The 25,458-nt window shown below is 49.6% G+C and overlaps 1 protein-coding gene across 4 annotated transcripts in view; it reads left to right on the forward strand.

Annotated features, from left to right (window-relative positions):
* Positions 1-25,458, forward strand: part of Tox2 (TOX high mobility group box family member 2) — a 107,992-nt gene that overhangs the window by 80,943 nt on the left and 1,591 nt on the right. For all 4 annotated transcript variants that reach the window (XM_069990114.1, XM_069990111.1, XM_069990113.1 and 1 more), the window contains exons 4-8: positions 14,961-15,200; positions 17,920-18,147; positions 21,933-22,013; positions 22,696-23,082; positions 24,262-24,395. In XM_069990114.1, the coding sequence (XP_069846215.1) occupies positions 14,961-15,200; positions 17,920-18,147; positions 21,933-22,013; positions 22,696-23,082; positions 24,262-24,395 (1,070 nt within the window). The remainder of the gene's footprint in view (positions 1-14,960; positions 15,201-17,919; positions 18,148-21,932; positions 22,014-22,695; positions 23,083-24,261; positions 24,396-25,458) is intronic.

A 25,458-nucleotide genomic window follows, 5' to 3' on the forward strand; every position in this document is an offset into this window, starting at 1 on the left:
TTCAATTATTGTCTGACAAAGCTCACCCGTGTATTTATGCAAAACTTCCATCACGTCTATAAAACTAGTGAAATCTCATTATCAGATTAAGAGGGGGAAAATGTTTCCAAGCACCAGTGACTCACATCTTGTAATCCCAGCCACCCAGGAGGCTGAAATCTGAGGTTTATGGTTCAAAGCCATCCTGGGCAGACAAATCCAAGAGTTTGTTGTCTCCAGTTAACCAGTAAAAAGCTAGAAGTGGAGGTGTGGCTCGAGATCACTAGCCTCGAACAAAAAAGCTAAGCAAGAACATGAGATCTTGAGTTCAAGCTCCAGTGCTGGTCCCCAAAAAAAGGGAGAGGGAGAATTTATGCAGTTGTTGAATGGCACTGTTCAGAAATACAGTGTGCGTTTCTAACTTAAAGTCATTTTGCTTCTCCTTACAGTTAAATATGTATACATATGTATGTGTATGAATATAGATAGATGGACAGATGGATGGATAGACAAACAGATATAGATACATATATACATACATATGTAGGTAGGTAGATATGTCGGTAGACAGATAGATCCAGCATATTTCTTTTTTTAACATTTTGAAACATTTGATTGAATTCAGCATATCCAAAAATTACTAAACATATAGTCAATATAAAGGTTTGTACTAAGATATTTAAGCCCTTTTATTTTCATATTAAGTCTTTAAACTGCAGCTTAAATCTTACAGCCACATCCCTTCTCAATATTCCCACTGTCAATAGGGGCTGATGCTGTGACAGTACAATTCTGTACTCTGCCTGTGTCTGTATTTTAATTTTTATGAATATGCTGGCTCAAAAAATGAAATGGTTCTTTCTAGCAGAAGCTAGCAACACAATTGTTATATAAAGCAACTCTTTCTCTGTCTCTCTCTAGATAATATGTTAAGTGCTAGTTGAAAGTTTCTAATTATTTTACATAGAAAACTAATATCCAGCATATTTCTTGTAAATTTTAGTCTACCCTGTTTTGTGTGTCTGCTAATATGATGAGAACTTTTTTGTTCACCTTCTTAACCATCCACTGGTAAACAAGGTTTGGCATGGAAAGCCTCACAGATACAAACCTCCAGACCCCAGGAGCCTCCCAGGGACTGCTGGTCTCTGAACTTTCATGTTGCCTGTCTTAGATTAATTTTTCCCTGCTGGAAATGGAGGTTTTCACAGGTTTCCTGATTTTGCTCTCACATCTGCAAAGAAGAGACTTTCCAAAGCCTGAAAGCCATTTCTTTTTGGTTTATTGCATCTGGTTGAGCCTTCATTCACTGAATAGAAGTGACCATTAGTGGTAAGCAGCCTTTGTCATCTTCTCCTCTGGCTTACTGGCAATTTGATTCACCCTTGATATGAAGTCGATTTCTTTTAGCATTTTTTAAAAAATTCTTATTGTCCCAGTTCATTTGTAGTTTCTGTGGAGCTTGGTCAAGTGCCTAGAGATGATAGGAGCATTTTTCTTCCTTTCATAGAGGTGATGAGCTGACTAATATAAACCAGTACAGATATGGTCTGTTTGGCTACATGTACCTGGGTGTGTACACATGGAAACATACATGTACAGGTTCCTGTACATGTATTTTTTTAATATGAGGCTGCATTTACGTTACTATTTTCCTCAAGATTTTTCTTTGACTTTTTTGTATGCTAAAGTGGGTCTGTGTCTTTTTCTACATAGCTCCATCCTCATAAAATGTATGCGATCTCTGCAGTTATTACCCTGATTGGATATAGTAGTATCTTACTTTGTAGGCTTTGTGTGTGTGATCAGACCCATTCACAGTCCTGAAGTTGTTCCCTCTTTGTGGTTTCTTTCTCTGTTTTCATGCTTGTTTCTATGGGTCTGTCAGTGTGGTTGTTTTTTTTTTTCCCCTTTCTCTGTTTTATTCATTTTTCACAGAGAACTGTCAGTGTTATGTTTCAATGCTATGACTTTCTTTTCTCTTAATTTATTCATTTTCCTCTTTTATGTTTATTAGTTTCCTCCTCTCCCTTTCTGTCACTGCTTAAATTTTTCATTTTTGTTCCTTTTTGTTCATTTACTTTTATTGTTTATTGTTTAATAACAAAAACTTTATGGCAGTATATATTTTTCCTGAAGATGGTTTCAGCTGCGTCTCATAAATTTTGAAATGTTCTTCCACCTTCTCTTTCTTTCTTCCCAATATGTGGCTTTGTGGATTTTTATTAAAAATGGGATGTCTTTATGACTTACAAAAAAGAAAAATTAAACACCAGCAAATGCAAAGAAGAACTGAAAATCCATCAAAATCTACAGCATTCACAAATAGCCATTATTAACCTAGCTATTTGCCATCTATCTTACCAGTCATCTCTTCATGCATGACACTCACGGAAGGGGGCACAGTACATTGCCTCCTCTTGGAACAGAATACACTACTCTTCTGTCTGAGCTCTCCCATTATGGATATATTTCCATGTCCCTAATTAGAAGTCATGCCCTTCTTTTTAGGAGTTGCATAGCATTCCTTGTATGAATGTCTCATCATGACCTTAACTTTCTGTTTAGGGACATGTAGACCATTTCTACTTTTTTTAGGGGGTGCGGGGGGGGGTCAGTCATAGGGTTTGAACCCAGGGCCCATGTGCTATCCCTGAGCTCTTTCACTCAAGGCTAGTGCTCTACCACTTTGAGCCACAGTGCCACTTCCAGTTTTCAGGGGGTTAATTGGAGGTAAGAGTCTCATGGGATTTTCCTATCAGGCTGGCTTTGAACCATGATCCTCAGATCTCAGTCTCCTGAATAGCTGGGATTATAAGCGGGAGCCACTAGCACCCAGTCCTAATTTTATTTTTCTTCTATGATCATCTTCACTGGAGATTTGAGTGTGACTTTTTGAGGGTGGTGTCTTGGGAGAGGAGGGGAGAGAGTTGTATTATGGCTGGTGAATAATTCCCCTTCACTCTTGGCCTGATCTGCAGCCAGTCATGGGGTATGAATCATACCAGAGTTTATTCCATTGCAGGCAAAGAACTTGGCCTCTTACGTACCCCCAGGTTAATTGGTCATTGGCCTTAGATTGGGGATCAAGCAGCCTGCTGCATCTCTTGACAGAGGGGTATTCTCTGGAGAAAGCAGCTGTGAGACCTTGCTAACCTCCCTCCCACACCCCCACAAAGAACACACAACACACACCAGTGGGGAATCAGCCCTGGCTCAGTGGCAGGGATAAGGTGGGACCCCAAGAGCCGCCCATGGGTTCTTCACGGGACAGCTTCTCCCACGTTTGACCACGTGTGGGGTCATTTTCCTATCTGAGTTGATGGAGAACCCAGAAGTGATGCTGTGAAATAGCTTACAATGCCAGGGCGGTGCCTCCCAGCAACGCAGACTCTCGCCCCAGCATCATTCATGCCCAGGCTGAGAAATCCTTTACCACAGATCTTGAAATCCACATTTTTTGGACCATAGTCTGACTTCCCATCTCTGACTTTCAGACCAGCTTTTCCGTGGACACTGCCCTCCTGGGGGTTTTGTTGTTGTTGTTTTGCTTTTCTTTTTTTTTTTTTTTCTTTTTTTGTCGGTTGTGGGGCCTGAACTCTGGGCCTGGGTGCTGTCCCTCAGCTCTTCAGCTCGAGGCTAGCACTCTACCACTTTGAACCACAGTGCCACTTCTGGGTTTTTCTACTTATGTGGTGCTGAGGAATTGAACCCAGGACCTCATGCATGCAAGGCAAGCACTCTACCATTGAACCACCTTCCCAGCCCCTGCCCTCCTGGTTTTTAATGCCCTCTCCCTGTGGTCTTAGCTTTGTTCCACCTGCCTGGTCAGTCCTCAACTTTTGACAGAATTTTAATTGATTTTTTTTTTTCTTTGCCAGTCCTGGAGCTTGAACTCAGGGCTTGGGTACTATCCTTGAGCCTCTTTGTGCCCAAGGCTGGCACTCTACTACTTGGGCCACAGTGCCACTTCTGGATTTTTTCTGAGTAGTTTATTGAAGATAAGCATCTCATGGACTTTTTCTGTCCAGACTGGCTTTGAACCATGATCGTCCGATCTTAGCCTGACATTCATTGATTTTTAAAATCCTTGCTCAGGGCTGGGAAGGTGGCTCAGTGGTAGAGTGCTTGCCTTGCATGCATGAGGCCCTGGGTTTGATTTCCTCAGCACCATGTAAGCAGAAAAAACCAGAAGTGGTGCTCAAGTGGTAGAATGCTCGTCTTGAGCTGAAGAGCTGAGGGACAGCGCCCAGGCCCAGAGATCAGGCCTCACGACCAACCAAAACAAAAAACAAAAAAAATCCTCGCTCAAATACTTCTTTCATTTTGCCTGGGACACACCGGCTTTTCTCTACTCCCTGGATTTACTCTGACCACTGAGGGGTCCTGGAACTCAGACCTCAGTCTTCTCTCTCTTATCCATAGCTAGGCACTTGGGCCCATACATGGTTTAAAACACCCTCCACCAGCTGATAACTGCAACCTTTTATCTCTAGGTTTGAATATTCCATGAGTGTCTAAACTCTTTCACAGCCAAGGCCCTGACTCTTCTCCCTCCTCCTCGTCTGTGCTCCCCCTCTGCACACAAGACAGCCTCATCCCTCCCTCCCTGCAGTCTCCCCTCCCACACTTGACGTCATCTTAGCAGCATGGTTTCTTCAGGGGAGCTCCCAGGAAGGCCCTGGCTCAGAGCCTTCCAGTGTTTTCCTGTGCCTCTCAGGGTAAAAGCCTTGTGCTTATGATGTCCCTACATTCCTGCACTCCCCCGCCCCCCAACACCTGCCCGCTGCTTATGGGACTCCTCCCTGTACCTGGGCTGTGCCAGGCGGGTCTCAGAGCTCAGATTCTGTGACTTCTTCTCCTCTGCCTGGACCCCGCTTCCTCTCTCCCGTGCCGCCGCTTCTCACCCATCTCAGAATCCTAGGAAGGCAGCTCGGATGTCCCTTTCTCTGGGAGGGCTTTTCTAAAATTGCTTCCCACCCCTTTCCCTGCTCTAGGGCCCTTGCCACTTCTAAACTGGGATAACGTTTATTTACGTTTCTCCCTTAGGGGAACGCAGCTACCCAGAGAACAGATACCTGGATTGTCCTGTTCACAGCTGCATCTCCACCCCCCCCCCTAAATTGAAGCCTGGGACAGAGACTAGACACTCAGTGGCTAATCTCAATAAATCCAAATGGGTGGTGAGGTGTGATGGACACTTGGAGTATGTAGCCAGGTAATTTCAATTAGGCTGTGTGGCGGTGATGGTCATAGAATCTGCAGTACCTCCAGGTTCAGAACTTCCTCACTATAATCCCAGCTGTAGGAGAGGCAGAGCGATGGGAGGATCAGCGTTCTAGGCCAGCATGGATAAAACAGTTAAAAATTAGTCAGACTTTATTTCTTTGCCGCCCCCACCCCCCAAGCTGGTGATGGTTGTACCTGCCTGTAATCCCAGTTTACAAGGAAGGCAGAAGTAAGATTACAGTCCAAGGCCAGCCGCAAGTAAAAACAATACCCCATCTGAAAAATAAGTAAAAAGTAGAAAGGGCTGGGAGTGTGGCTCCAGTGGTAGAGTACCTACCTAGCAAGCACAAGACCTTCAGTTCAATCCCCAGTGCTCCCCACCCCCCAATTTCGTTTCTCTTCACTTCCACATTTCTTCATAATTTATAAAGTATGAGAATGAGCCACCAGACCCCAAGGCAGACCCCGTCCCTCACTGAACAATTAAATGCATTAAGAGAGGAGGGAAGGGAGGGAGAGGTGGTGAGCAGGCCCCAGCCTAAGTCCAGTTCTACCAAGGCTTCATGGCTCTCCACACATCTGGGTGCTGTTATCCAGTCAGTGAGACTCAGTGCTTGTCCCCCAGGAAGGACATGAGGAAAAACAAGGAGTCAGGGGTGGAGGCGTCAGAGCTTCTGTTGGGTTGGGAGGGGGTGTCCTAAAGTATGTAAGTGGGAGAGGGGACCCCTGGCCTTGAGTTTGAAGGGTGAGTCCAACTTGTGCTGTGAGTAGTCCGTTGCTCCCCATTAACTTGTGGTCAGTTGAGTTGCCCCGTTGAATCCAAGCTCTGCCTGTGCCTCAGGATTCCTGACCCTCTGTGGGCCTTATTCCATCTGTCATCTGTGGGGTGAAGCCACTGAGCCCCATGCCTAGGCCCGGGCCACAGCTCCCCTCCCGGAATCCCAGCCTCCTCTTAGCCTAGGATTTCCACAGGCAGCACATTCCTCCTTCTCCAAGAGTTCATAAAAACGTGTAAACACATAAACAGAGGATGCAAAACACTGAGCAGCAAGGCGGTAAAACACACCAGTGTTTGTGGTGTTAATTGAATATGCATGAAGTGACTGTTTAAATTACAGTTCACAACTGTTGCGGGGCCTGATGAATAATTTAAACGAGGGTGGCCAAAGAGATTTCAACACTGCATTAGCAGAGTGCTTGGGATCACTCCAGAGAATATATAATTAGCTCAGAATATTCTATAATAAATTCTTTGGAAAGATGGTTTTAATTAGCACGTGTGCTAATTCAGAGGGTAGGTGTTACAGCGTGAAGGCGGAGGGCATGGCTCACCCCAGACTTTCCCTGGGTTTCCCTCTCACGTGGGGGTCTCACCACCTGCCACAGGGGTCTCCAGCCCTTCTGAGCCCACGTGGCAGCTCCTGCGTCCCAAATTCCAAGCTTCTCACCCCCTAGGCAGCCAGTGGGAACTCTCTGTCTCTGTCACTGTCTCTGTCTCTGTTTCTCTCTCTTTCTCCCTGTTTCTCTCTATTTCTCTCTCCATTTTGCCCTGTCTTTCTCTTTGTGTCTCTCTATCTCTCTGTCTCTCTGTCTGTCTCTCTCTCTCTTTCATACCGTATCTGCCCCTTGGCTGAAGGAGCCCAGATACATGAAGTGTCTGGTCAGGGGGCACCCAGGGGCCAGGGCCTGGGCACATAGGGACACACCATACAAGGCACTGTTGGTAGAAGGAACCACATAGGCAAAGGTGGGCAGGCAGGCACATTCAGGGCAGGCTGCTGGTAGGGAGCAAGTGAGGGTTGGGGAGCTGGCCATGGAGCCCCTCTGGTTCTTGGGGTGGATGCAGGGGCAGGTCCCACTTAGGACAAGACCCCTCACCAGCACATATGCACACGCTCACCTATGATTATAACTCTGACTAGTTCCGTGGTGCCGTGAGAGGGGTCACCAGGACCCTGACCAGGTGGGAGAGTTGGAGACCTGCCGTGTGAGGGGAGCTATGGAGAGAAACTGAGTACCAACAGAAGAGCTCCACAGGGAGATGCTGAGGGTGGAGGCGCCCCCAGGAGCAGCCTGAGTGGAGTCAGGCTGGGAGGAGATGGGGAGCGGACACAGGATAAGGGTATCTGTCCATGACGAAGTGATGGCCAGAAGAGCAAGTACCTCTTTCCAATTCCAAGCAGTTTCATCAGGTCCATGAGGGTACCCATTTACTCTCTATACCTCTCAGTGAGCCCCAACTCCATACCAAATGCTCCCGTCTCCCCAGTGAGCAAGAAGGGCCACCATTCCCAATGTGTGATACTCACAGGCCAGTGAGGTCAGTTGACAGATGAGAAATATGCCCATTGCCCAGATGGGGAAGTAAAGGCCCCTTGCCACAACCACCTAGAAACCCTCCATCCTTCCAGCCCCAGCCCCAAGGTTGTGGGGAGCTTCGGATGCCCTCCTGGAGAGAGTCTGAAGATAAAATACAGGAATATGGAGGACACATAGCCCAGAGGTCACTGGGCCATTCTCTTCTCATCCTGCCTCCCCTGCGACTGTGGACATATGCCTTGGCCCCTGGCGATCTGCCCCTTCTGCTTCTCCAGCTTCATCCCTGCTGTGGCCCCAGCCATCCCCTACCCCTTGGGGTACTGACTCTTAGTACTAGCTTTTCCCCAGCTATGCCGTGATCCTGGCAGCTCCCCAGGTCATTTGTTGCTGGTGTGTCCCAGGAGTCCCCTCTCTTCAGAGATAGGCAGAGATTAGTCAAAACAAGACAGATCATTCTGTGCCAGTACCAGACACTGGGGGTGAGAGGGCGTGGCAGAGCATGGCAGGGCCAGCGTCCCACGGCCCTTAGCAGCGAAAAGGTACAGACAGCCTGGGGGTTCACATCCTGGTGCTGTTCCCTGTGAATTTTGGAATGGGCCTGGGGCGGGGGTTCTGCTGGAAAGTGGACATCGCAGCGTCTGTTTCAGGATTGTCAGAGGCTGAGAGCATCTGAGCGGGACGTGGCAGACCAGGCTGAGGCCTGTGTCCTTCTGCAGCTTAACTCCATAGGGGTGTTGGCATAGCCAATGCAGCGCCCCTGGCTTTCCCGGTAGCCTCGGAATGGAAGGCTAGCCTTTGACGGCTGCCCATAGCCCCAGGAGGAATCTTCAACCCTGGTTATCCGTATCCACCTCCTCATGACTCCGTAGCTGTGCTGGTGAGGGACACTGGTTGTCTCCACTTTGTCAAGTACCTTGGCACATGATTCTCTCATCAGGTGTGACTTTGGCTGTTTTAGTCTAGCTGGCCACTCCCTCCTAAGTCTGACACACCAGATTTTGTCAGGCTCCTTTGCCTCTCTCTTGTCTGTTTCTGTCTCTATCTCTATGTCTGTCTATCTATCTCTCCCTCTCCCTCTCTCCTTCCTCACTTTCTCTCTCTGACCTCCACTTGGGTCCTGTGCGTGAGCTCCGGCCCTCACGGCTGGCCCCTCCCCCTGCCTCACTTGGCCAATCTCTTCCCTGTGTGGCTAGGCTGTGAGCACCATTGGGTAGTGTCATCTTTGAGCAATCCAAATTCTGCTTCTGTCCCCTGGCACTTCTACATGTCACCTAGCTCAGTGCCACACATGGTCATTGTTTACCTGGCAGTGCCACCTACAAAAGCAGCCTTTCTGCAACATACTTCCAGTTCCTAGTCACTCTCAGCATAAAGTCCAGTGTCTTCACCTGGCATCAAGGCCCACCAGCCTGGCCCTGCTTGGCTCTCCAGCTCCTCCCTCCCCACTGCCTGGCGCTCCAGCCCTCCCTCCCCAGCTTCTCCACTCTGGCCAGGCTGGGTCCCTGCTGATCCACATGTTTGCCCTTAGCCTTCCATCTTGCAGCCTGGTGGTGAGTATTGATTGAGAGTTAGCTTCAAGGGGCAGGTCCACAGCTCTTAGAACTGCACCTGACACCTAGCTGCTGAAAGATATGGATGCTGCATCTGCCCCGGTATGACCACCCTCCCCAGAAAAGCCTACTAACTCCTACAAATGGCAGCTTACAGTGGAACGAATAGAGTTGGGGCAAACTGCTCAGGATGCAGCCATGTATGAACCGAGCATGGGAAAGCCACACCAGCCTCTGGGCTGTGCTGGCTCCCCTGACAATGCCCACAGAGTCCTCACTACAGAGCGTCAGGAAGGACCAGGAGGGCAGCTGGCTAGAGGTGGCCGTTACCCTGAAACCACTCAGGACAGGTGGGTACATGGCAGCAGGAGTGGCCTGTGAGCCCCTGTGCACTAGTGCCCTTTGCAGGAGCAGCTGGAGTCATGACTCCTAGAGGGGTGGTCCTGCCATTCCGGAGGGGAGGGGTGAAGGGCGTGTCTGTTCAGTGGGTAGCGGGGGAATGTGTCAGGAGTGCAGTGCAGACGTTGTTGATGCAGTCATCTCACATGTCTCTTGGGTCTCTCTGGATGTGGTGGCCCTTCCTGAATGGCAAGGCCTGTGTCTGCCTTCTTGTGTCCCAGGACTTGTGGTCGAGGGCTGTCTCCAGGAATGACAGTTCACAGGCCTCAGTTTCTGTCCTGGAAGAGCCTAGTCAGTGCCAGGCACCATGTGGAGCGGTAGGCCCCCCTCCCCCTCCCCTGCACGTGAGGGGAGGAAGATGGAGAGAGGTACCCGGTGGCCACAGGTGTGTGTGAAGGGGAACTTGTTACCGGAGCCCATGGCTTAGTAAGGGCATTGGCTTATGCTTGCACTTTTGTAATCAGTATGGAGAAGGCAGCTGTAAGGACCAGGTTCCCAGCCCAGCTCTTGTAGTGTGCACACGGGACACACACACACACACACACACACAGTTCCTGCCCAGCAGCAGCTGCCTGTGTTTGCAAACCTTCTCTTGAAAGACAAAACATATTGCTTTCCCTTCCAGTCCTTCCCTGCTGGGCCTTCATATTCATAACAAGATGATCAGTGTAGCCAGGGACAGGGCTGTTGCTTTAACGGATAAATTAGTGTGACTCTTCACTCAATAATTAAAACTGCGATGGCGCCTGGCCTGCAGGGATAATGTACTATTATTATAGTCGTTTGTTTCAATTAAATGCTTACTGATTTTACAATAGCAGCTGGGCACCTGTGCACTGGAGCTATTACTCTGAACAAGACATCTAAATTTCAGGAGGAATTTGTCAGCGTGCAAAAGATCTCCTACCAAGCATGAAAGTTTATTAGAAATTCTTACCAATGAGGCTTCTGGGTGAGGGCCTGGCACCAGGGAAAGCTTTCCATTGGCTTCCTTTCCTTCATCTTTGGGCCTGGAATCTTTTTCCCCAAAAGAGGATAGTTTTCAACTATTTGGTTCTTCATGTGTAAGCAGGCCTTTGGGGAAGGGGGAGGGGGCGGGAGAGGGCTTTGGCCGGGACTTCCCCTTTCACTAACAGTAGTGAGGAAGGCTGAGTCATTCCTCCCCACTAAGATAACCCGTGCCCATCCCCGGGACCTGGGATTATGTTGCCTGTACCCAGCCACACCAGGGGCTTTGCAGATGATGGGAGTATGTCGATGGGAGCTTGGCTGTGCTGGGTGAGGGGCTGGCGGGGATCCGTTGACAGTCAGGCTCTGATGGAGATGGGGTGTAAGAGATGGGGAAGCAGATGCAGGAGCATCTCCAGTGAGGAATGAAGGATGCAGAATTGGGCAGAGAACAGGAGCCTCAGTGTGTTCCTTTAGAGCCTCAGCGCCTCCCGTGGGGGCCTCTGGAGGGAGCTTGCACCTTTTAAGCTGTCCCAAACCGAGACAAGGCCTAAGGTCTTGAAATAGGGGCTCCCTGTTTCACCTCTTTTCACCAGGTGAGCTCTGGTTCAAGCTCACACCTTAGACAGGTTCAAAAGAGGAATGAAGGAAATTCAAGAGGAAGAGAGGGAGGGAGAAGCAAGGAAGAAAGGGAGGGAGGGAGGGACGGAAGGAAGGAAGGAATACGTGTGGAGTCTCTGAGTTGGTAGAAAGTTATTTGCTCATTTTCCCCTTCCCCCTCACCCCACCCAGGGCACTCGTGCTCTCTAATGGGCACAATGAGAGAATTGTGGACAGTGGGCAGGTGTGTGACCCTGGGAAAGTGACTTGACTTCTCTGAGTTCCAGCGTGTGTGCTGTAAGTGGGAGGAATGAAGTGGATCCCCAGCACAGGTCTGCGAGCATCACTAATGCACTGCGTGACCCCTGGGTCACTGTCGGTGCACCCTCCACGAACAGGGCTACGATGAGACTGCATGTGGATGATAAAAACGCTGGTTAGTGGCATCTAATCACCCTTTGGGTTCTGACAGAGCTTGGGGACTTCCTGGAAGGGAGGCTGGACTTGAACACATAGGGAAGAGCCAGTTCTGGGCCCACGGAGAGCCTTGCAGCTCCCGGGGGGGTGTGTGTGTCTGTGTTTGCTGACACCTCCTTGGGGAAGCACGCCAGGCCTCACGTTGGTTCCAGGCTCAGCAGAAGGCAGGAGCGGAGAGCACTGTGATTTCTCACTTCTTCTCAGGAGAATACACCCCAGCGCTGGCACAGGCAAGCTCAGCGTCTAGGAGCTCTCTCCAGGGAGGCCGCAGCTGAGATATTCTCTTGGCCCTCAGAATCTGTCAAGCCTGCGAATGTAAAATACACATTCAAAGGGCTGTGGCCTCCTTGCCGCCGCCTCTTCCTAGTCCTTCCCCCCGGATCGGAGGCAGTGGCTCCTGGCCCTGGCCCTATGTTTCCATGCAGGAAGCAGAAGTCTGTTCTGTGAGCTTCCCTGCGTGCAGGCCCTTGTAGGGCTGAGAGCCAGGGGTCACCTATCTGTGGCAGCAGGGGCTCTGGGGGGCGGGGCTGTGGGAATGGGAGGAGCCACAGGATGGGCTGGGTGGGAAGGCTTCTGGAAGGGGCTTGGGACTGTCCGGAAAACTTGCAAAGCTGAGGACAGAGGGAAGCCCTGTCCAGGGAGATGCCCACCTGTTGCCCCCAATGCTAGGTAGGCCCGGGGATTGCCGAAAGATGTTAAGCAGAGGTATTTCTTTTCTTTTCTTTCTCTTTTTTTCTTTTTTCTTTTTTTTTTGTTGTTGGTCATGGGGCTTGAAGTCTGGGCCTGGGCACACTGTTGCTTAGCTCTTCAGCTCAAGGCAAGCGCTCTACCACGTGAGTCACAGTGCCATTTCCGGTTTTCTGGTGGTTTATTGGAGATAAGAATCTCAGATTTTCCTGCCCGGGCTGGCTTCAAAATGCGATCCTCAGATCTCAGCCTCCTGAGTAGCTAGGATTACAGGTGTGAGCCACCAGCGCCCAGCAAGCAGAGAGATTTGTTGTTGTTGTTGTTGTTGTTGAGACAAGGTCAGGAGCTAGCCTCCAGCTCTTGATCCTCCTTCCTCATCCTCCTGAGTGCTGGGATTACAGGTATGTACCACCATGCCCAGACAGAGGAGACATTTTGTATTATAGAAGGGTTACTTTGGTGGCCAGCATCACTCCTGGATTCAAAGAAGCCCCTCCAAGGTTGGGAGGAGGCTGGGCCATGGTCTTGGAACACTCAAAAGCAGACCTCATGGAGAGGCTTGGGTAAAGGAGTTCACTGGGGAGTTGAAGCCCTTTGATACATGAAGAGTTTGAAACCGGAAAGGCAGCCAGTGGTGGACGGGCTAGTGGGCAACAAGGCCATCCTCAATGGAGTCCAACTCAGAGTTGGACTGAGGGGAGGGGAAGCCAAGGGGTCTACAAACTCAGGTCCTTCCTCAGTTGAAGCCCAGCCAGACGGGTGTCAGATGAGATGCCTAGAAGCAAAGCCTCCAAAGATGGGTGCAGGAACAATGTCCCCAGGTGTATGGCTGTGCAGGGAGGTGGCCTCAGCTGGGATATGCCACACAATAAGGGGCGGCTGGTTGTATCCCCACATCTGTCCGGCCACAGTGAAGCCTACCACCGGGCAGGCAAAGCTTGGTGAGTGTCATAGTCCTGCTCCCATTTGACCAGTGATACTTCTCTGGAGAGACAGTGCTGGCATTTGCAGTGCGTGGGGTGTGGGGCAGCAGCACGGCACAGGGGCTGGGGTCAGGCAGCTGCAGCGCCCATCCGCCATGCACATCCTCACATAGCAGGCCTCCAACTAGGGGGAAATGCCCTGGGAAGTCTGGGCTGTGGCGTGCAATGACCATGCCTTACTGGTTTGTGTCTATAATCACAGTCAGCCGCACGTGGCCTTTATGGAGGGCTCTCTCTCCATCATGACTGTGCACAAAGAGAATGGGGAGCAGGACTTTGCACTCCCAGAGCGCACCTGTCTTGTCACAAAGCAGTCTCCTGAAAAGTCCCACAAGAACATGTTGGGCATATATTGTGACCACAGTGGAAAGAGGCTTCTCCATGGAAAATCTGACACCTGGTCTAGAGGGCACCTGAGTTCACTTTTCTGGATTCGTTTAGTCAAGAGATCCATCAATCATTTGCTTTTGCTCAATGCAGACCCTAATTGAGGAATTAGAAATTTACATGCCTAATGCATAGAGAAATCCCTGGCCAATGCTATAAAACTTAAGAAAGTGGTTTCTGCGGATTCTACTCCCCCCCCCCACACCTCACCCTTTCCCCCCAAAAAAATGGCAGGGAGGGGAGCAGGAGGAGATGTTCTCAACAAACTTCCATTTCATAGTGCAGTCATGTGAAGGGAAAATTCAGAATCAGGCAAGATTGCTTTCAGGGAAATTAAGTGATTATTGGATTTAAAAACTCAGTGGGAATACAGAACAACACTGCCGATAAACAAGCAAGCCAGGATGATTAACTCAAATTTTTCTTAGAGATTCCAAGAGAGAAACTAAGAGCTCAAAATTAGGATGGAGAAGATAGAATCCTGATGTGTTTAATGGGAGATTCCGGGGGGGGCTTGGAGAGGGAAGAGGCAATAATCAAATAAACAATAGAAAATGTTGCTTATCAGAAGAAAGTAGACCACATTCTGCTCAAAAGAATCTATTGAGTATCTTATCAGCAAAATTAAGAATATTGTCCCTATGTTAAAATGCCATAGTGCAATTTTTCTCTTTATTTTAAACTTTGAGGTTAAAAAATTATTATTACTGTTGTTGTTTAGACTGGATTGTAAAAAGGGGAGTAGCCTGGGGTGGTTAATGTATTTTAGAGGGTGTGGTGGGAGGGAGAGGCCTGTGAGGTGTAGGCCTTGGTCTGGAGGAAGGGCCAACAATGAGTGTGGTGGGCAGGCCAGGGTAAGGGGCACGTGACAGGCAAGGGAGAGACCAAGACTGGTGTTTGAGTAGCTGCCTGGTTGGTAATGCCATTTGCCATTTTGGTGGAACTCAGAGAAGCACAGATTTAGAAGAACTTTGGGGCTCCCTTTTCAACAAGCCTCGTGTGCTTGTGTAGCATCTTCAAATAGGCCAGCGATCAAACCCAGGGATAAAGACAGAATGAGGTATTGAAGAACCGGAAAAGAGAAAAGCAGAAGGAATAAATTTGAGATCATAAGACAAGCTGCTCCCAGCTCGACTGAGCTTGGGCAGAAGCTGAAATGCAGGAGCCATTACTCATTATGTCCATTTGACATTGGGGACATGCCAGGGGGCATGCCAGCAGAATGACAGTGTGCCCCCTCAGATACTCTACATGGAGCAGAGGTGAAAGAATGGCATGGTACCCATGTTCCCATGGTTCAGTGGGGATCCAGCCACCTGCTGGCTCCTCCCTCCTGGGATGTACTGCTGGGGGCTGGGGGGGTGGGAGGAGTTTTCTAACGTGGTGCTCTGTCTCCTCCCAGATCCAGGAGATGGTCCACTCGGAGGTGGCTGCCTATGACTCAGGCCGGCCGGGACCCCTGCTGGCCCGACCAGCGATGCTGGCCAGCCACATGAGCGCCCTCAGCCAATCCCAGCTCATCTCCCAAATGGGCATCCGCAGCAGCATTGCTCACAGCTCCCCGTCCCCCCCAGGAAGCAAGTCGGCCACCCCCTCTCCCTCCAGCTCCACCCAGGAAGAGGAGTCGGAAGCGCATTTCAAGGTGTGTGGGATAGAGAGGCAGTGGAGGAGGGTCCCTGCTAGACATGGCCCTCACGTCCTCTGGGAAAGTCTAGAAGGAAGGCTGTGTCCTTTGCTGGAGGCTCAGGAAGAAGAGAGACAGCTGGTAGAACAGGTAGCGTGCTGCAGGCCTTGGGCTTCGGCTCCTGAATGCAGAAAGCCTCGCCCTCTCCCTTGTACCCATGGTGCCCATGCCAGGAGACCCCTGAGCTCCTGATTGGGAGGTGACCTGCGCTTCCTCTGCTGCCTGGTTCAACATCATCCTCGGGACGCCTCAGCCTATATCACTGGCCAGGCCGGGATGAAATAATAGCTCTTACTTAGCAAACACTTGTAAAACACAGTTGTGGGACAGACACTGTTCTTTTATCTTTTTGTTGTTGTCATCGTCATCATCATCTTGCTGTTGTTATTGTCCATTGTCCACAGTCATGAGGATTGAACTCAGGGCCTAAACGCTGCCCCTGAGCTCATTTGCTCAAGGCTGGTGCTCTACCACTTTGAGCTACCACATGACTTCAGGTTTTCTAGTGGTTCGTTGGTGATAAGAGTCTCATGGACTTTTCTTTCTGTTCATGCTGGCTTTCAACCCCAATCCTTAGATCTCCCTAGAGTAGCTAGGATTACAGGCATGAGCCACCGGCACCCAGCTGTTCAGGCACTGTTATAAGCACACAACAAGCATTATCCACGTGATCCTCATGACAAGTCTACACTATTCATTCTGTCCATTTGGCAGATGGGGAAGCTGAGGAACCCCAAGAGATTAAGTCAGCTGCCCAGTGTCACACAGCCAGGAATCAGAGCAGATGATGCAATCTGGTGTATGTGCCTTTAACTACCTGCGGCACCTGTCTGTCAGCTCTCTATCCATTCATCCATCATGAGACAGGACAAAGGCCTGGACAGGTGGTGCCCTCCGAGAAGACTTTGAGGACAGCCATGTTGCCACAAGCCCTCCTCTCCGTCCCCACCCCTCAGACGTGGAGGCCAGAGGCTTGTCCACTCGTCCAGGTTTCCCTTTCACTTTATGGCACCACCGCCATCTTCTTAGCACATAGAACTGCAGACTTCATGGCAAGATCCAGGACCTTTGATCGAAGTTCCTAGTCTCTGTGAGGGCCCCAGCAGAGACCCACGAGGTCCTTCCTCATCCTAGCAGCTATGGTCATCAGGAATGGGCAGGGCCTAAAGTCTGTCCAGGTGAGGACCCTGCCTGCAAGGCTGAGCTGTGGCAGTCATGTCAGCCTTGTCCTTTTCTCTAACCTCAGGGGCCCTGGGCATCGGCCACCTCAAGTTTGATGGAAGGGAATGATGTTTAAGAATCAAGGGTAGCTGGGCACCAGTGGCTCAGGTCTGTAATCCTAGCTACTCAGGAGGCTGAAATTCCAGAATCGCAGTTTGAAGTCAGCCCCATGAGACTCTCATCTCCAATTAACCACTCAAAAACCGGAAGTGGCGCTGTGGATCAAGTAGTTAAGTGCTAGCCTTGAGCACAAAGAGGCTCAGGGACAGCACCCAGGACCTGAGTTTAAGCCCCACGACCAACCAAAGAAGTAAAAGAAAAAGAATCCAGGGTGGTATTCACTGGAGATGAATCATGAAGGAGAAAAGTAAATGAGAAAATACATGTAGAACTTGGTCCCTCTCCCTCAGCTCTTCAGCTCAAGGCAAGTGCTCTACCTCTTGAGCCACAGCACCACTTCCGTTTTTCTGGTGGTTTATTGGAGATAGGAGTCTCACGGTTTTTCCTGCCCGGGCTGGCTTTGAACCTTAGATCTTTGATCCTCAGATCTCAGCCTCCTGAGTAGCTAGGATTACAGGCGTGAACCACCAGCGCCCAGCTGAAGACTTCCTCTTCTACCAGTGTCAGGCCCAGACCATAGTCTATGCAGGTCCCTCCACAAACCCAGCTTCTTAGAACCCAGCCCTGGTTGTTGGTTAGGGGCTTTTACAGCTTTGTACAAGTTCTCTGAATAGGAAAAAAGTGATGGAAAAATCAGAAGAATATTTTGAAATTTTAAAACGTGAAAGACATGAAAATGATTTCTAACAGAAAGTTGGAAAGTCACAAAGATTTTATTGCTCAGGTCACTGGCTGATTTCACCTGCGGTGTAACAGTCTTGACCCTGAAGTCTATTACTTTGAAGACTTTCCTTCTCCTGGGTGTTTAAATCAGACTTAGAATAGCACTAATTCTCCTTAAAAAGTCAAAGTAACATTGGGTGTGAGGTGCACACTAGTGAGCCCAACTACTTGAGAGGCTGTGGATCTGAGGATCAGTAGTGTAAGTCCAGCCCCAGGTAAAAACACTAGACCCTATCGGTAAAAGTAACTAAAGCAAAAAAATGGCTAGAGGCCTGGCTCAAGGGTGAAAGCACCTGCCTCACAAGCTCAAGTCCTGAGTTCAAAACCCAGGATCACAGCAAAAAACAAAAAAATGTGAAAAAAGAGAGAAAGAGATAAAGCTACACCCAGAACAGTGTGTGTGTCTGTCTGACTGTGTCACTGTGTGTGCCTATATCTATATAACTCTGTGTCTGCCTTTTTGTTGTTGTTAGTTGTGTCTCTGGGTGTCTTTCTATCTGCCCATTGCCTCTCCACCCAGTGAGTGGTGAGTCTTAATAGTATGGCTGGAGTTTTATCTTTGGCAGGAAGCTGGTAACCTTCTATGGTGTTCTGACTCCTCTTACCTGGTCAGATTTCAGGAGAGAAGAGACCATCAGCTGACCCAGGAAAAAAGGCCAAGAACCCAAAGAAGAAAAAGAAGAAGGACCCCAATGAGCCTCAGAAGCCTGTGTCAGCCTATGCGCTCTTCTTCAGAGACACTCAGGCCGCCATCAAGGGACAGAATCCCAGTGCCACCTTTGGAGATGTGTCCAAAATCGTGGCCTCCATGTGGGACAGCCTGGGAGAGGAGCAGAAGCAGGTGAGCCTCCATTCTTTTTTCGGGGGGGAGGGAGGCTGGTCGTTGGGCTGGAACTCTGGGCTTGGGCACTGTCCCTCAGCTCTTCAGCTCCAGGGGACTTCTCTACCACTTGAGCCACAGCACCACTTCCAGTTTTCTGGAGGTTAATCAGAGAGAAGAGTCTCACAGACTTTCCTGCCCAGGCTAGATTTGAACCATGATCCTCAGATCTAGGCCTCCTGAGTAGCTAGGATGCCAGGCATGCATGAGCCACCAGCATCCTGCTTAGCCTCCATTCTTTCTGGATCACTCCTGGGCCCAGTTTGCCCATCCGGAAGTTGCCAAGTTCCCGTGCTGCCACTTCCCAGCTGTGTTAGGTGTAGCCACTTAGCATCTGTATCTCGCTTCCCCATCCATGAGTTGAGAATGGGAATGTTGGCCCTTTTTTTTTGTAGTAGTAGTAGTACTGGGATTTGAACTACATACCCCTCAGTCTGCCAGAAAGATGCTCTATTACTTAAGTCACTTCCCTTTTTATTTTGAGTGTGTGTTTGTGTATGTGTGTGTGTTTTCTTTCAATCCAAGAATTTTTTGTTTATTCATTCCCATCCAAGAACTTGGTATAATGTATTATAATCGAGCATTATAAATAGATCATTGTAAATAGAATGTTATAAATAGAACACTCCCCCATTTCTCTAACAGGTTGTGGTTGATATAGTAAAAGATAAGAATTTATTTTGTAACTACCCACCAAACTAAGCTATGTTATTATTTCTAATCAGTTTTCAATTGATTTCTGGGAATTTAAGATAATATTAACAAAAAGATATACCCATATCCATATATATATATATATATATATATATATATATATATACACACACACACACACACACACATATCTATGTCTATCGTGTATATATATATAAGCATATATACTCATACATTTATCTGTATATATATATGTCTCTATGAATGCTATGTGAATGTTTTTTTCTACAAGTAATGGTCATGATATAATGGTGATGATACAATATTGTCTATTTTATTTATTTATTTGGGTTGGTCATGGGCCATGAACTCAAGAGTCTGGGCTAGCTCAAGGCTAGCACTCTACCACTTTGAGCCACAGTACCACTTCTGGTTTTCTGATGGTTAATTGGAGATAAGAGTCTCACAAACATTCCTGCCCAAGCTGGCTTTGAACCTCAGTTCTCAGATTTTCAGTATCCTGAGTAGTTAGGATGACAGGTATGAGCCATTGGTGCCCCGCTATCTCCTTAGTTTTATTTATTTCCCATTTTTAATTTTTTGTCAGTCATGGGGCTTGAATATTAATTTCCCATTTTTATATTTTTTTCACCTCTTTTTTGGTGCCAGTCCTGTGGCTTCAACTCGACCTGGGCTCTGTTCTTGGACTTTTCACTCAAAGCTGGTACTCTAATCACTTGAGCCACAGCTCCACTTCTGTCATTTTGGGTGGTTAATTGAAGATGAATCTGTCTGGGACTTTTCTTGTTTGGACTGGCTTCAAACTGAGATTCTAAGAAGATCTCAGCCTCCTGAGTAGCTAGGATTACAGACATGGGCCACTGGCACCCAGCTGTAATTTTTTTATATATTATCTATTCTTTGTTTTCTTATCCCAGTGACTTACCTCTTATGGTGACCCGGGACTGTTAGATAATTATATTCAATAGTCAGGGTCAGTGGTCTTCTTGTGGTTACTTTCCTTACTAAAGTGTCTCATTATCAGCTGGCATTGGTTTTGGTTTTTATTTTTTTTTAATCACACTAAGAAATTTTCCTTATGTTCTTATTTTACTAATAATTAAAAAACACTAGTGACCAAGAGAGATAGTGTGGAGAAAATTATAGTAAACAAAATTTAAAAGCTTGCTTCACCCCAAAAGTTCTAAGCTTACCTGATTGATAAGAACATTTTCCCAATTCACCAGAGAGCCGACAATTCCTGAATATAGAAAAGTCTGACAAAGTCCTGACACAAAGTTGTGATGCCACTCACTGTATAGGAGTGGTAAACAACCCTCGAGTTTAATGACTTAAAGCAACAAACATTATTCAGATCATGAGTCAGAGGGCCCACGGCCTGGACAGGGCTCAGTTGGATGCTTCTGCTGCAGCTCTAAGCCGGATATGTCCATGCGCCTGCAGTCAGCTCTGGTATATTGGCTGGCTTGGTCGTCAGCAGGAGCAGTGGGGCAAATTGGACCCTGAGCGTCTCATCATCCTGCAGGCCAGGCCTGATCACACAGCAACTCAGAGTCTCCAGAGCAGCAAGAGACAGCCCCAGTGTATAAGCACTTTTCAAGGCTTTCCTTACATATTTGTTCTTGTTCCGTTAACCAAAAGTGTTATAAATATGTTCTCCAAGAGCCACTTGAGTGACAATGATAGACACAAAAACAAAGAATTGTCTCAGCAAGGCAAAATTTACTTCTGCAGAAGAGTGTGCCATCAGCCAAAAATCTGGCAAGCAAGCACACACAGAGCAGGCAGCCTGCTCCTCAATTTATCCCTCTGCTCAGATTGGTGGTGCGCAGGTTTACAATCTGCTTTTGATTTGTTTTTGTCGGTGGTGGGGCCTGAACTCTGGACCTGGGCGCTGTCCCTCAGCTCTTTAACTCAAGGCTAGCGCTCTACCGCTTGAGGCACAGCACCACTTCTGGTTTTTTTCTGCTTATGTGATGCTGAGGAATCGAACCTAGGGCCTCATGCATGCAAGGCAAGCACTCTACCACTGAGCCACCTTCCCAGCCCCTACAATCTGCTTTTGATTGGCTAGTTTGAATAGGATATGTTGTATTTATATAAGGTGACCTATAAAAGACTTTGAAATAAGATTAACAGTACACAAGTGATCTCAAAACATAGCTACACCCTCTGTTATTTGTCTTCTGAGGAAGTCTTAATTCCATCTTGGAAAAAATCAGTGAAGAGGAAACATTTCAAAAACCCTTCCTTATCCCAAAGCAGTCCCTCTTTTCCTTTTTTTTCCCCTCCACCCCAGATCTGGGGCTTGAACTCAGGGCCTAGGCACTGTCCCTGAGGCTCTCTGTGCTCAAGGCTAGCGCTGTACCACTTGAGCCACAGCACCAATTCTGGCTTTTTCTGTTTATGTGGTACTGAGGAATCGAACCAGGGTTTACTGCATGCTAGGCAAGCACTCTTCCACTGAGCCACATTCCCATCCTCTTTTCTATTCTTGCTGATAATTGTCTCAGAAGAATAATCAACAAGTGTCAAGCCACCAGGCCAAAGCAGGGACTTTTAAGCAACCCACTTTGATAGGAAAAACAACAACAAGAAAAAAGACCAATTTTTTTTCACAAAAGTAATCAGGTGGACTCTACTACCAGCAAAAACAAACAGGCTGAGGCCAGCTTTACAAAAATGTGAGAACTTGGGTCTAAAATTTCTAGTAACGACATTAGCAAATGGGATCCAGATTGAGGAACCTAAACAAGTGGGTTTCATGCCAGAATTAAAATAGGATGCTTGGATGCTTTATTAAGAAATCTGCACTGTGCTGCCTCAGAATAGCGCCTTCCAGAGCTCTTTCTTGAAGTGAATTATTGTGACCTGGAAGCCCAGAGAGGTAAAGCATGTTGCCCCAAGAACACATAGAAACATGGCTGAAGTCCTGGGATCTAAATTGGCCTTGGGGTTCCCGATCCTCTGATCCCAGCACCCTCCTCTATGCATGGCCCTGGAATCCCGGCCTTCCAGCCCAAGCTGTGACATTCTCCCGGGCATTGCCCATGTCTTCTTGCACCTTTCAGGCCTACAAGAGGAAGACCGAAGCAGCAAAGAAAGAGTACCTGAAAGCTTTGGCAGCCTACAGAGCTAGCCTGGTCTCCAAGGTAACGGAATCCCTCAGGGATGGAGCAAGCGCTGGGCCCCAGGGGAATGGCCACCAGAGGCCTTGGGAAGAAGACCTGTAGGTCACACCCACAGTGTGCCAGGCTCATGCGGGGCACTTTACTTGCAAGTCATTTCATGGAATCCTTCCAACAAGAATACTCGGAGGCAATCAGCAACGTGTGTGGAATTGCCCAATTGAGTGGAGGTTGTAGGTTCAAACCTTGTGTTGCCAGCCTTGACTCCTGACCATGCACCTCTGCATGCTGTCCACCCCAGCGGGGCTGGGGTGAAGTGTGGCTGTGCATCCCAGGGGGACATGGGGGATTGTTCTGGGGGCAGTCACAGAGGAGGGACCGCTAGGGTCAAGTGGACTGTGAAGGGTTAAGCAAAGAGGACTCTCTCGGGAGGAGCCTGAACCGAGGATGTCTTGGCTGCTGTGCTGGCCTTACTGTTCAGCCAAGGAGGGAGGGAGGGACACCATGGGCAGGCAGGCCCCCCGGGGCTCAGCAGGACAGGAGTCCTTAGCGCTAATCTGCATGGACTGGTCAGTCCACGCTCTTCCTCCAAGGGCACAGAGGCAGCCCCGGGCCAGGTCAGGGGCTTACAAAATCACCTGGCCTCATAGCCCAGCTTCTGGCTTCTCCCTTGCCTCCAGAATGACTGCCTCCCATCTCCTTCCAGAGCCCCCCAGAAGGTGAGACCAAGAGCCCACAGGCCAATCCGCCAGCCAAGATGCTCCCGCCCAAGCAGCCCATGTACGCCATGCCTGGCCTGGCCTCCTTCCTGACGCCCTCCGACCTACAGGCCTTCCGCAGCGGGGCCTCTCCCGCCAGCCTCGCCCGGACGCTGGGCTCCAAGGCTCTGCTGCCCGGCCTCAGTGCTTCTCCACCTCCCTCCTTCCCGCTCAGCCCCTCGCTCCATCAGCAGCTGCCACTGCCCCCACACGCCCAGAGTGCCCTCCTCAGCCCACCTGTGAGCATGTCCCCCGCCCCCCAGCCTCCGGTCCTGCCCGCCTCCATGGCACTCCAGGTACAGCTGGCCATGAGCCCTTCGCCCCCAGGGACACAGGTAAGCAAGGCAGATGGGGACAGCCTTCTGTGACCCCCCCCCCCTTGAGAGGTATGGAGGTGGCATCCTGACCCTGCCACTCACTAGCTGGGTGACCTAGCTGAGGCCTGTACCTGTCTGAGCCTTGGTTTCCCATCTGTATAATGGGTCTGTGCACCTCCCTTGAAAGACACTGACAAGTTGCCAAGTAGATCCTTCAGCTATTCCCAGGCCTCCTAGGCCCAAAAGGCAATGATTTCTTTTTCTATTTCTTCTTTTTTTTTTTTTAGTCCTAGGGTTTGAGCTCAGGGTCTGAGCACTGTCCCTGGGCTTTTTTTTTTTTTTGCTCAAGGATAACATTCTACCATTTGAGCCACAGGGCCATTTCCGGCTTTTTCTGTTTATGTGTGACTGAGGAATCGAACCCAGGGCTCCATGCATGAGAGGCAAGCACTCTACCACTAAGCCACCTTCCCAGCCCAAAGGGCAAAGGTTTCTGCCACATCATCCCCAGCGCCTGGCCCTCCCTAAGGCCTTTAAGGCCTCCTCCCTTCCACTCACCATTCCACGGGATACCTCCAAGTTCTCGTGCCGCTCAACAATTCCACATGACAGATTGGACCGAAAAGGAAAGTCTCCCCCATGACTGCCAAGACATTTTCTATTCCTCATTTAATTATTTTATTTTTTGTCAGTCATGGGGCTTGAACTCAATCCCTGATCTCTTTTCGCTCAAGACTAACGCTGTACCACTTTGAGCCACAGCGCCACTTCCAGTTTTCTGGAGATTCATTGGAGATAAGATTCTCACAGACTTTCCTTGCCCGGGTTGGCTTTGAACCATGATCCTCAGATCTCAGCCTCCTGAGTAGCTAGGATGACAGGTGTGAGCCACCAGCGCCTGGCTCTTTTTCCCTTGTTGTTTTCATTTTCCCTTTACTGTGTAGTGCCAGGGCTGGAGCCCAGGGCCTTGCCCATGCTAGGCAAGTGGCTCAGCCACTGAGTCCTGGTGGAACTTTCTGTGGGGTGCTCCACTGGGGAAGAGGGAGAAACTTTTGGAGGCAGAGTGGATGTTCTGTGTGGTCCCCAGGAAGTATCTGCAGAAAGCACCTCCTGAAACGCACAGAGACTGCACTGTCCTGGCTGTGTGAGAAGTCACCCTGGCCCGTCCCCCGCTGACCGTCCCCCCTTTCCCAATAGGAGTTCCCGCACATAGCTGAGTTCCCCGGCGGCTCTGGCTCCCGCTCTCCTGGCCCGTCCAACCCCACGAGCAGCAGTGGGGACTGGGATGGCAGCAGCTACCCCGGCGGGGAGCGAGGCCTTGGCACCTGCAGGTCAGTCCTGGACGGCTCCCCCGGGGGCCCTGTCTGTGTCCTCTCTCACAGGGCAGCCGGGGGCAAGGGGGTGGGGGTGATAGAGGGATCTGGAGATGGGGGATCACTCAGGAGAATGGGGTGATCAGTGTCAGTCCTGCCTGTCAATGCTCAGAGTCTTATCGACAGGGCAGAGCAAAGCAGGGTCCCCGAGGATCTTGGCTGATCTGATGCCCGGGCCTAGGAAACTGAGCCCTGCCATTCCCCTTCAATCTGTGCCCCACACCCAGATCCTGTGTCTGGATTCCTTAGGAGCAGAACAAGATAGTGGGAACTCTAGGGTACCCTGGATGATGGAGGAGGGAAGCTGTGTGTGTGTGTGTGTACACACATATGTGTCAGTGTGTATGTACACACAGATGGGAAAGGAGCTGGGTGGGATGGGGGCCTAGGCTGGCAACTTGCCTCTTCCTGACCCCGTGGGACCCTGGGAGCAGAGATCACAGCCACAGGGAATGCCGCGTAGGCCAAGGAGGAGTTCCGTCAGGCAGCCACTGGCTCAGAGCCGTTCCCAGCGTTTCCCCCCCCCCCCCCCGCCAGGCAGGACAGTTCTCTGGGAAAAGGGGCAGCTGGGTGGACAGAGGAGTCCTTGGGGGGGCACCCAGGAGGCCCCACCAGCCCCTGTGGGCCGCCCCCTTCTCTTCATACTCAGACCCCAGTATATCGGGGCTCCTCCCCGCCTCCTAGTCCGGGGACCATGGCACCGACAGTGGCTCAGTGTCTGCCCGCACTGTGGAGATGAGGCCCCCTGTGTTTGGTGTGTGCTAGCCATCTTGGTGCCAAGCAAAACCTACTCCTGGCCAGGTGCCCATGACTCACACCCGTAAGCCTAGCTACTCAGAAGGCTTGAGATCTGAGGATTGCAGTTTGAAACCAGCCCTGGGCAGCAAAGTCCCCATGAGTCTTTTCTCTCCAATTCACCACTCAAAACCCAAAAGTAGAGCTAGTGGCTCAAGTGCCAGCCCTGAGCAAAAGAGTTCAGGAACAGCAGCCAGGCCCTGAGTTCAAGTCCTACCACAGACAA

This window comes from Dipodomys merriami, unplaced genomic scaffold (genome assembly GCF_024711535.1).
Source record: "Dipodomys merriami isolate MVZ:Mamm:240054 unplaced genomic scaffold, mDipMer1.0.p SCAF_39, whole genome shotgun sequence".
Classification (NCBI taxonomy): Eukaryota; Metazoa; Chordata; class Mammalia; order Rodentia; family Heteromyidae; genus Dipodomys; species Dipodomys merriami.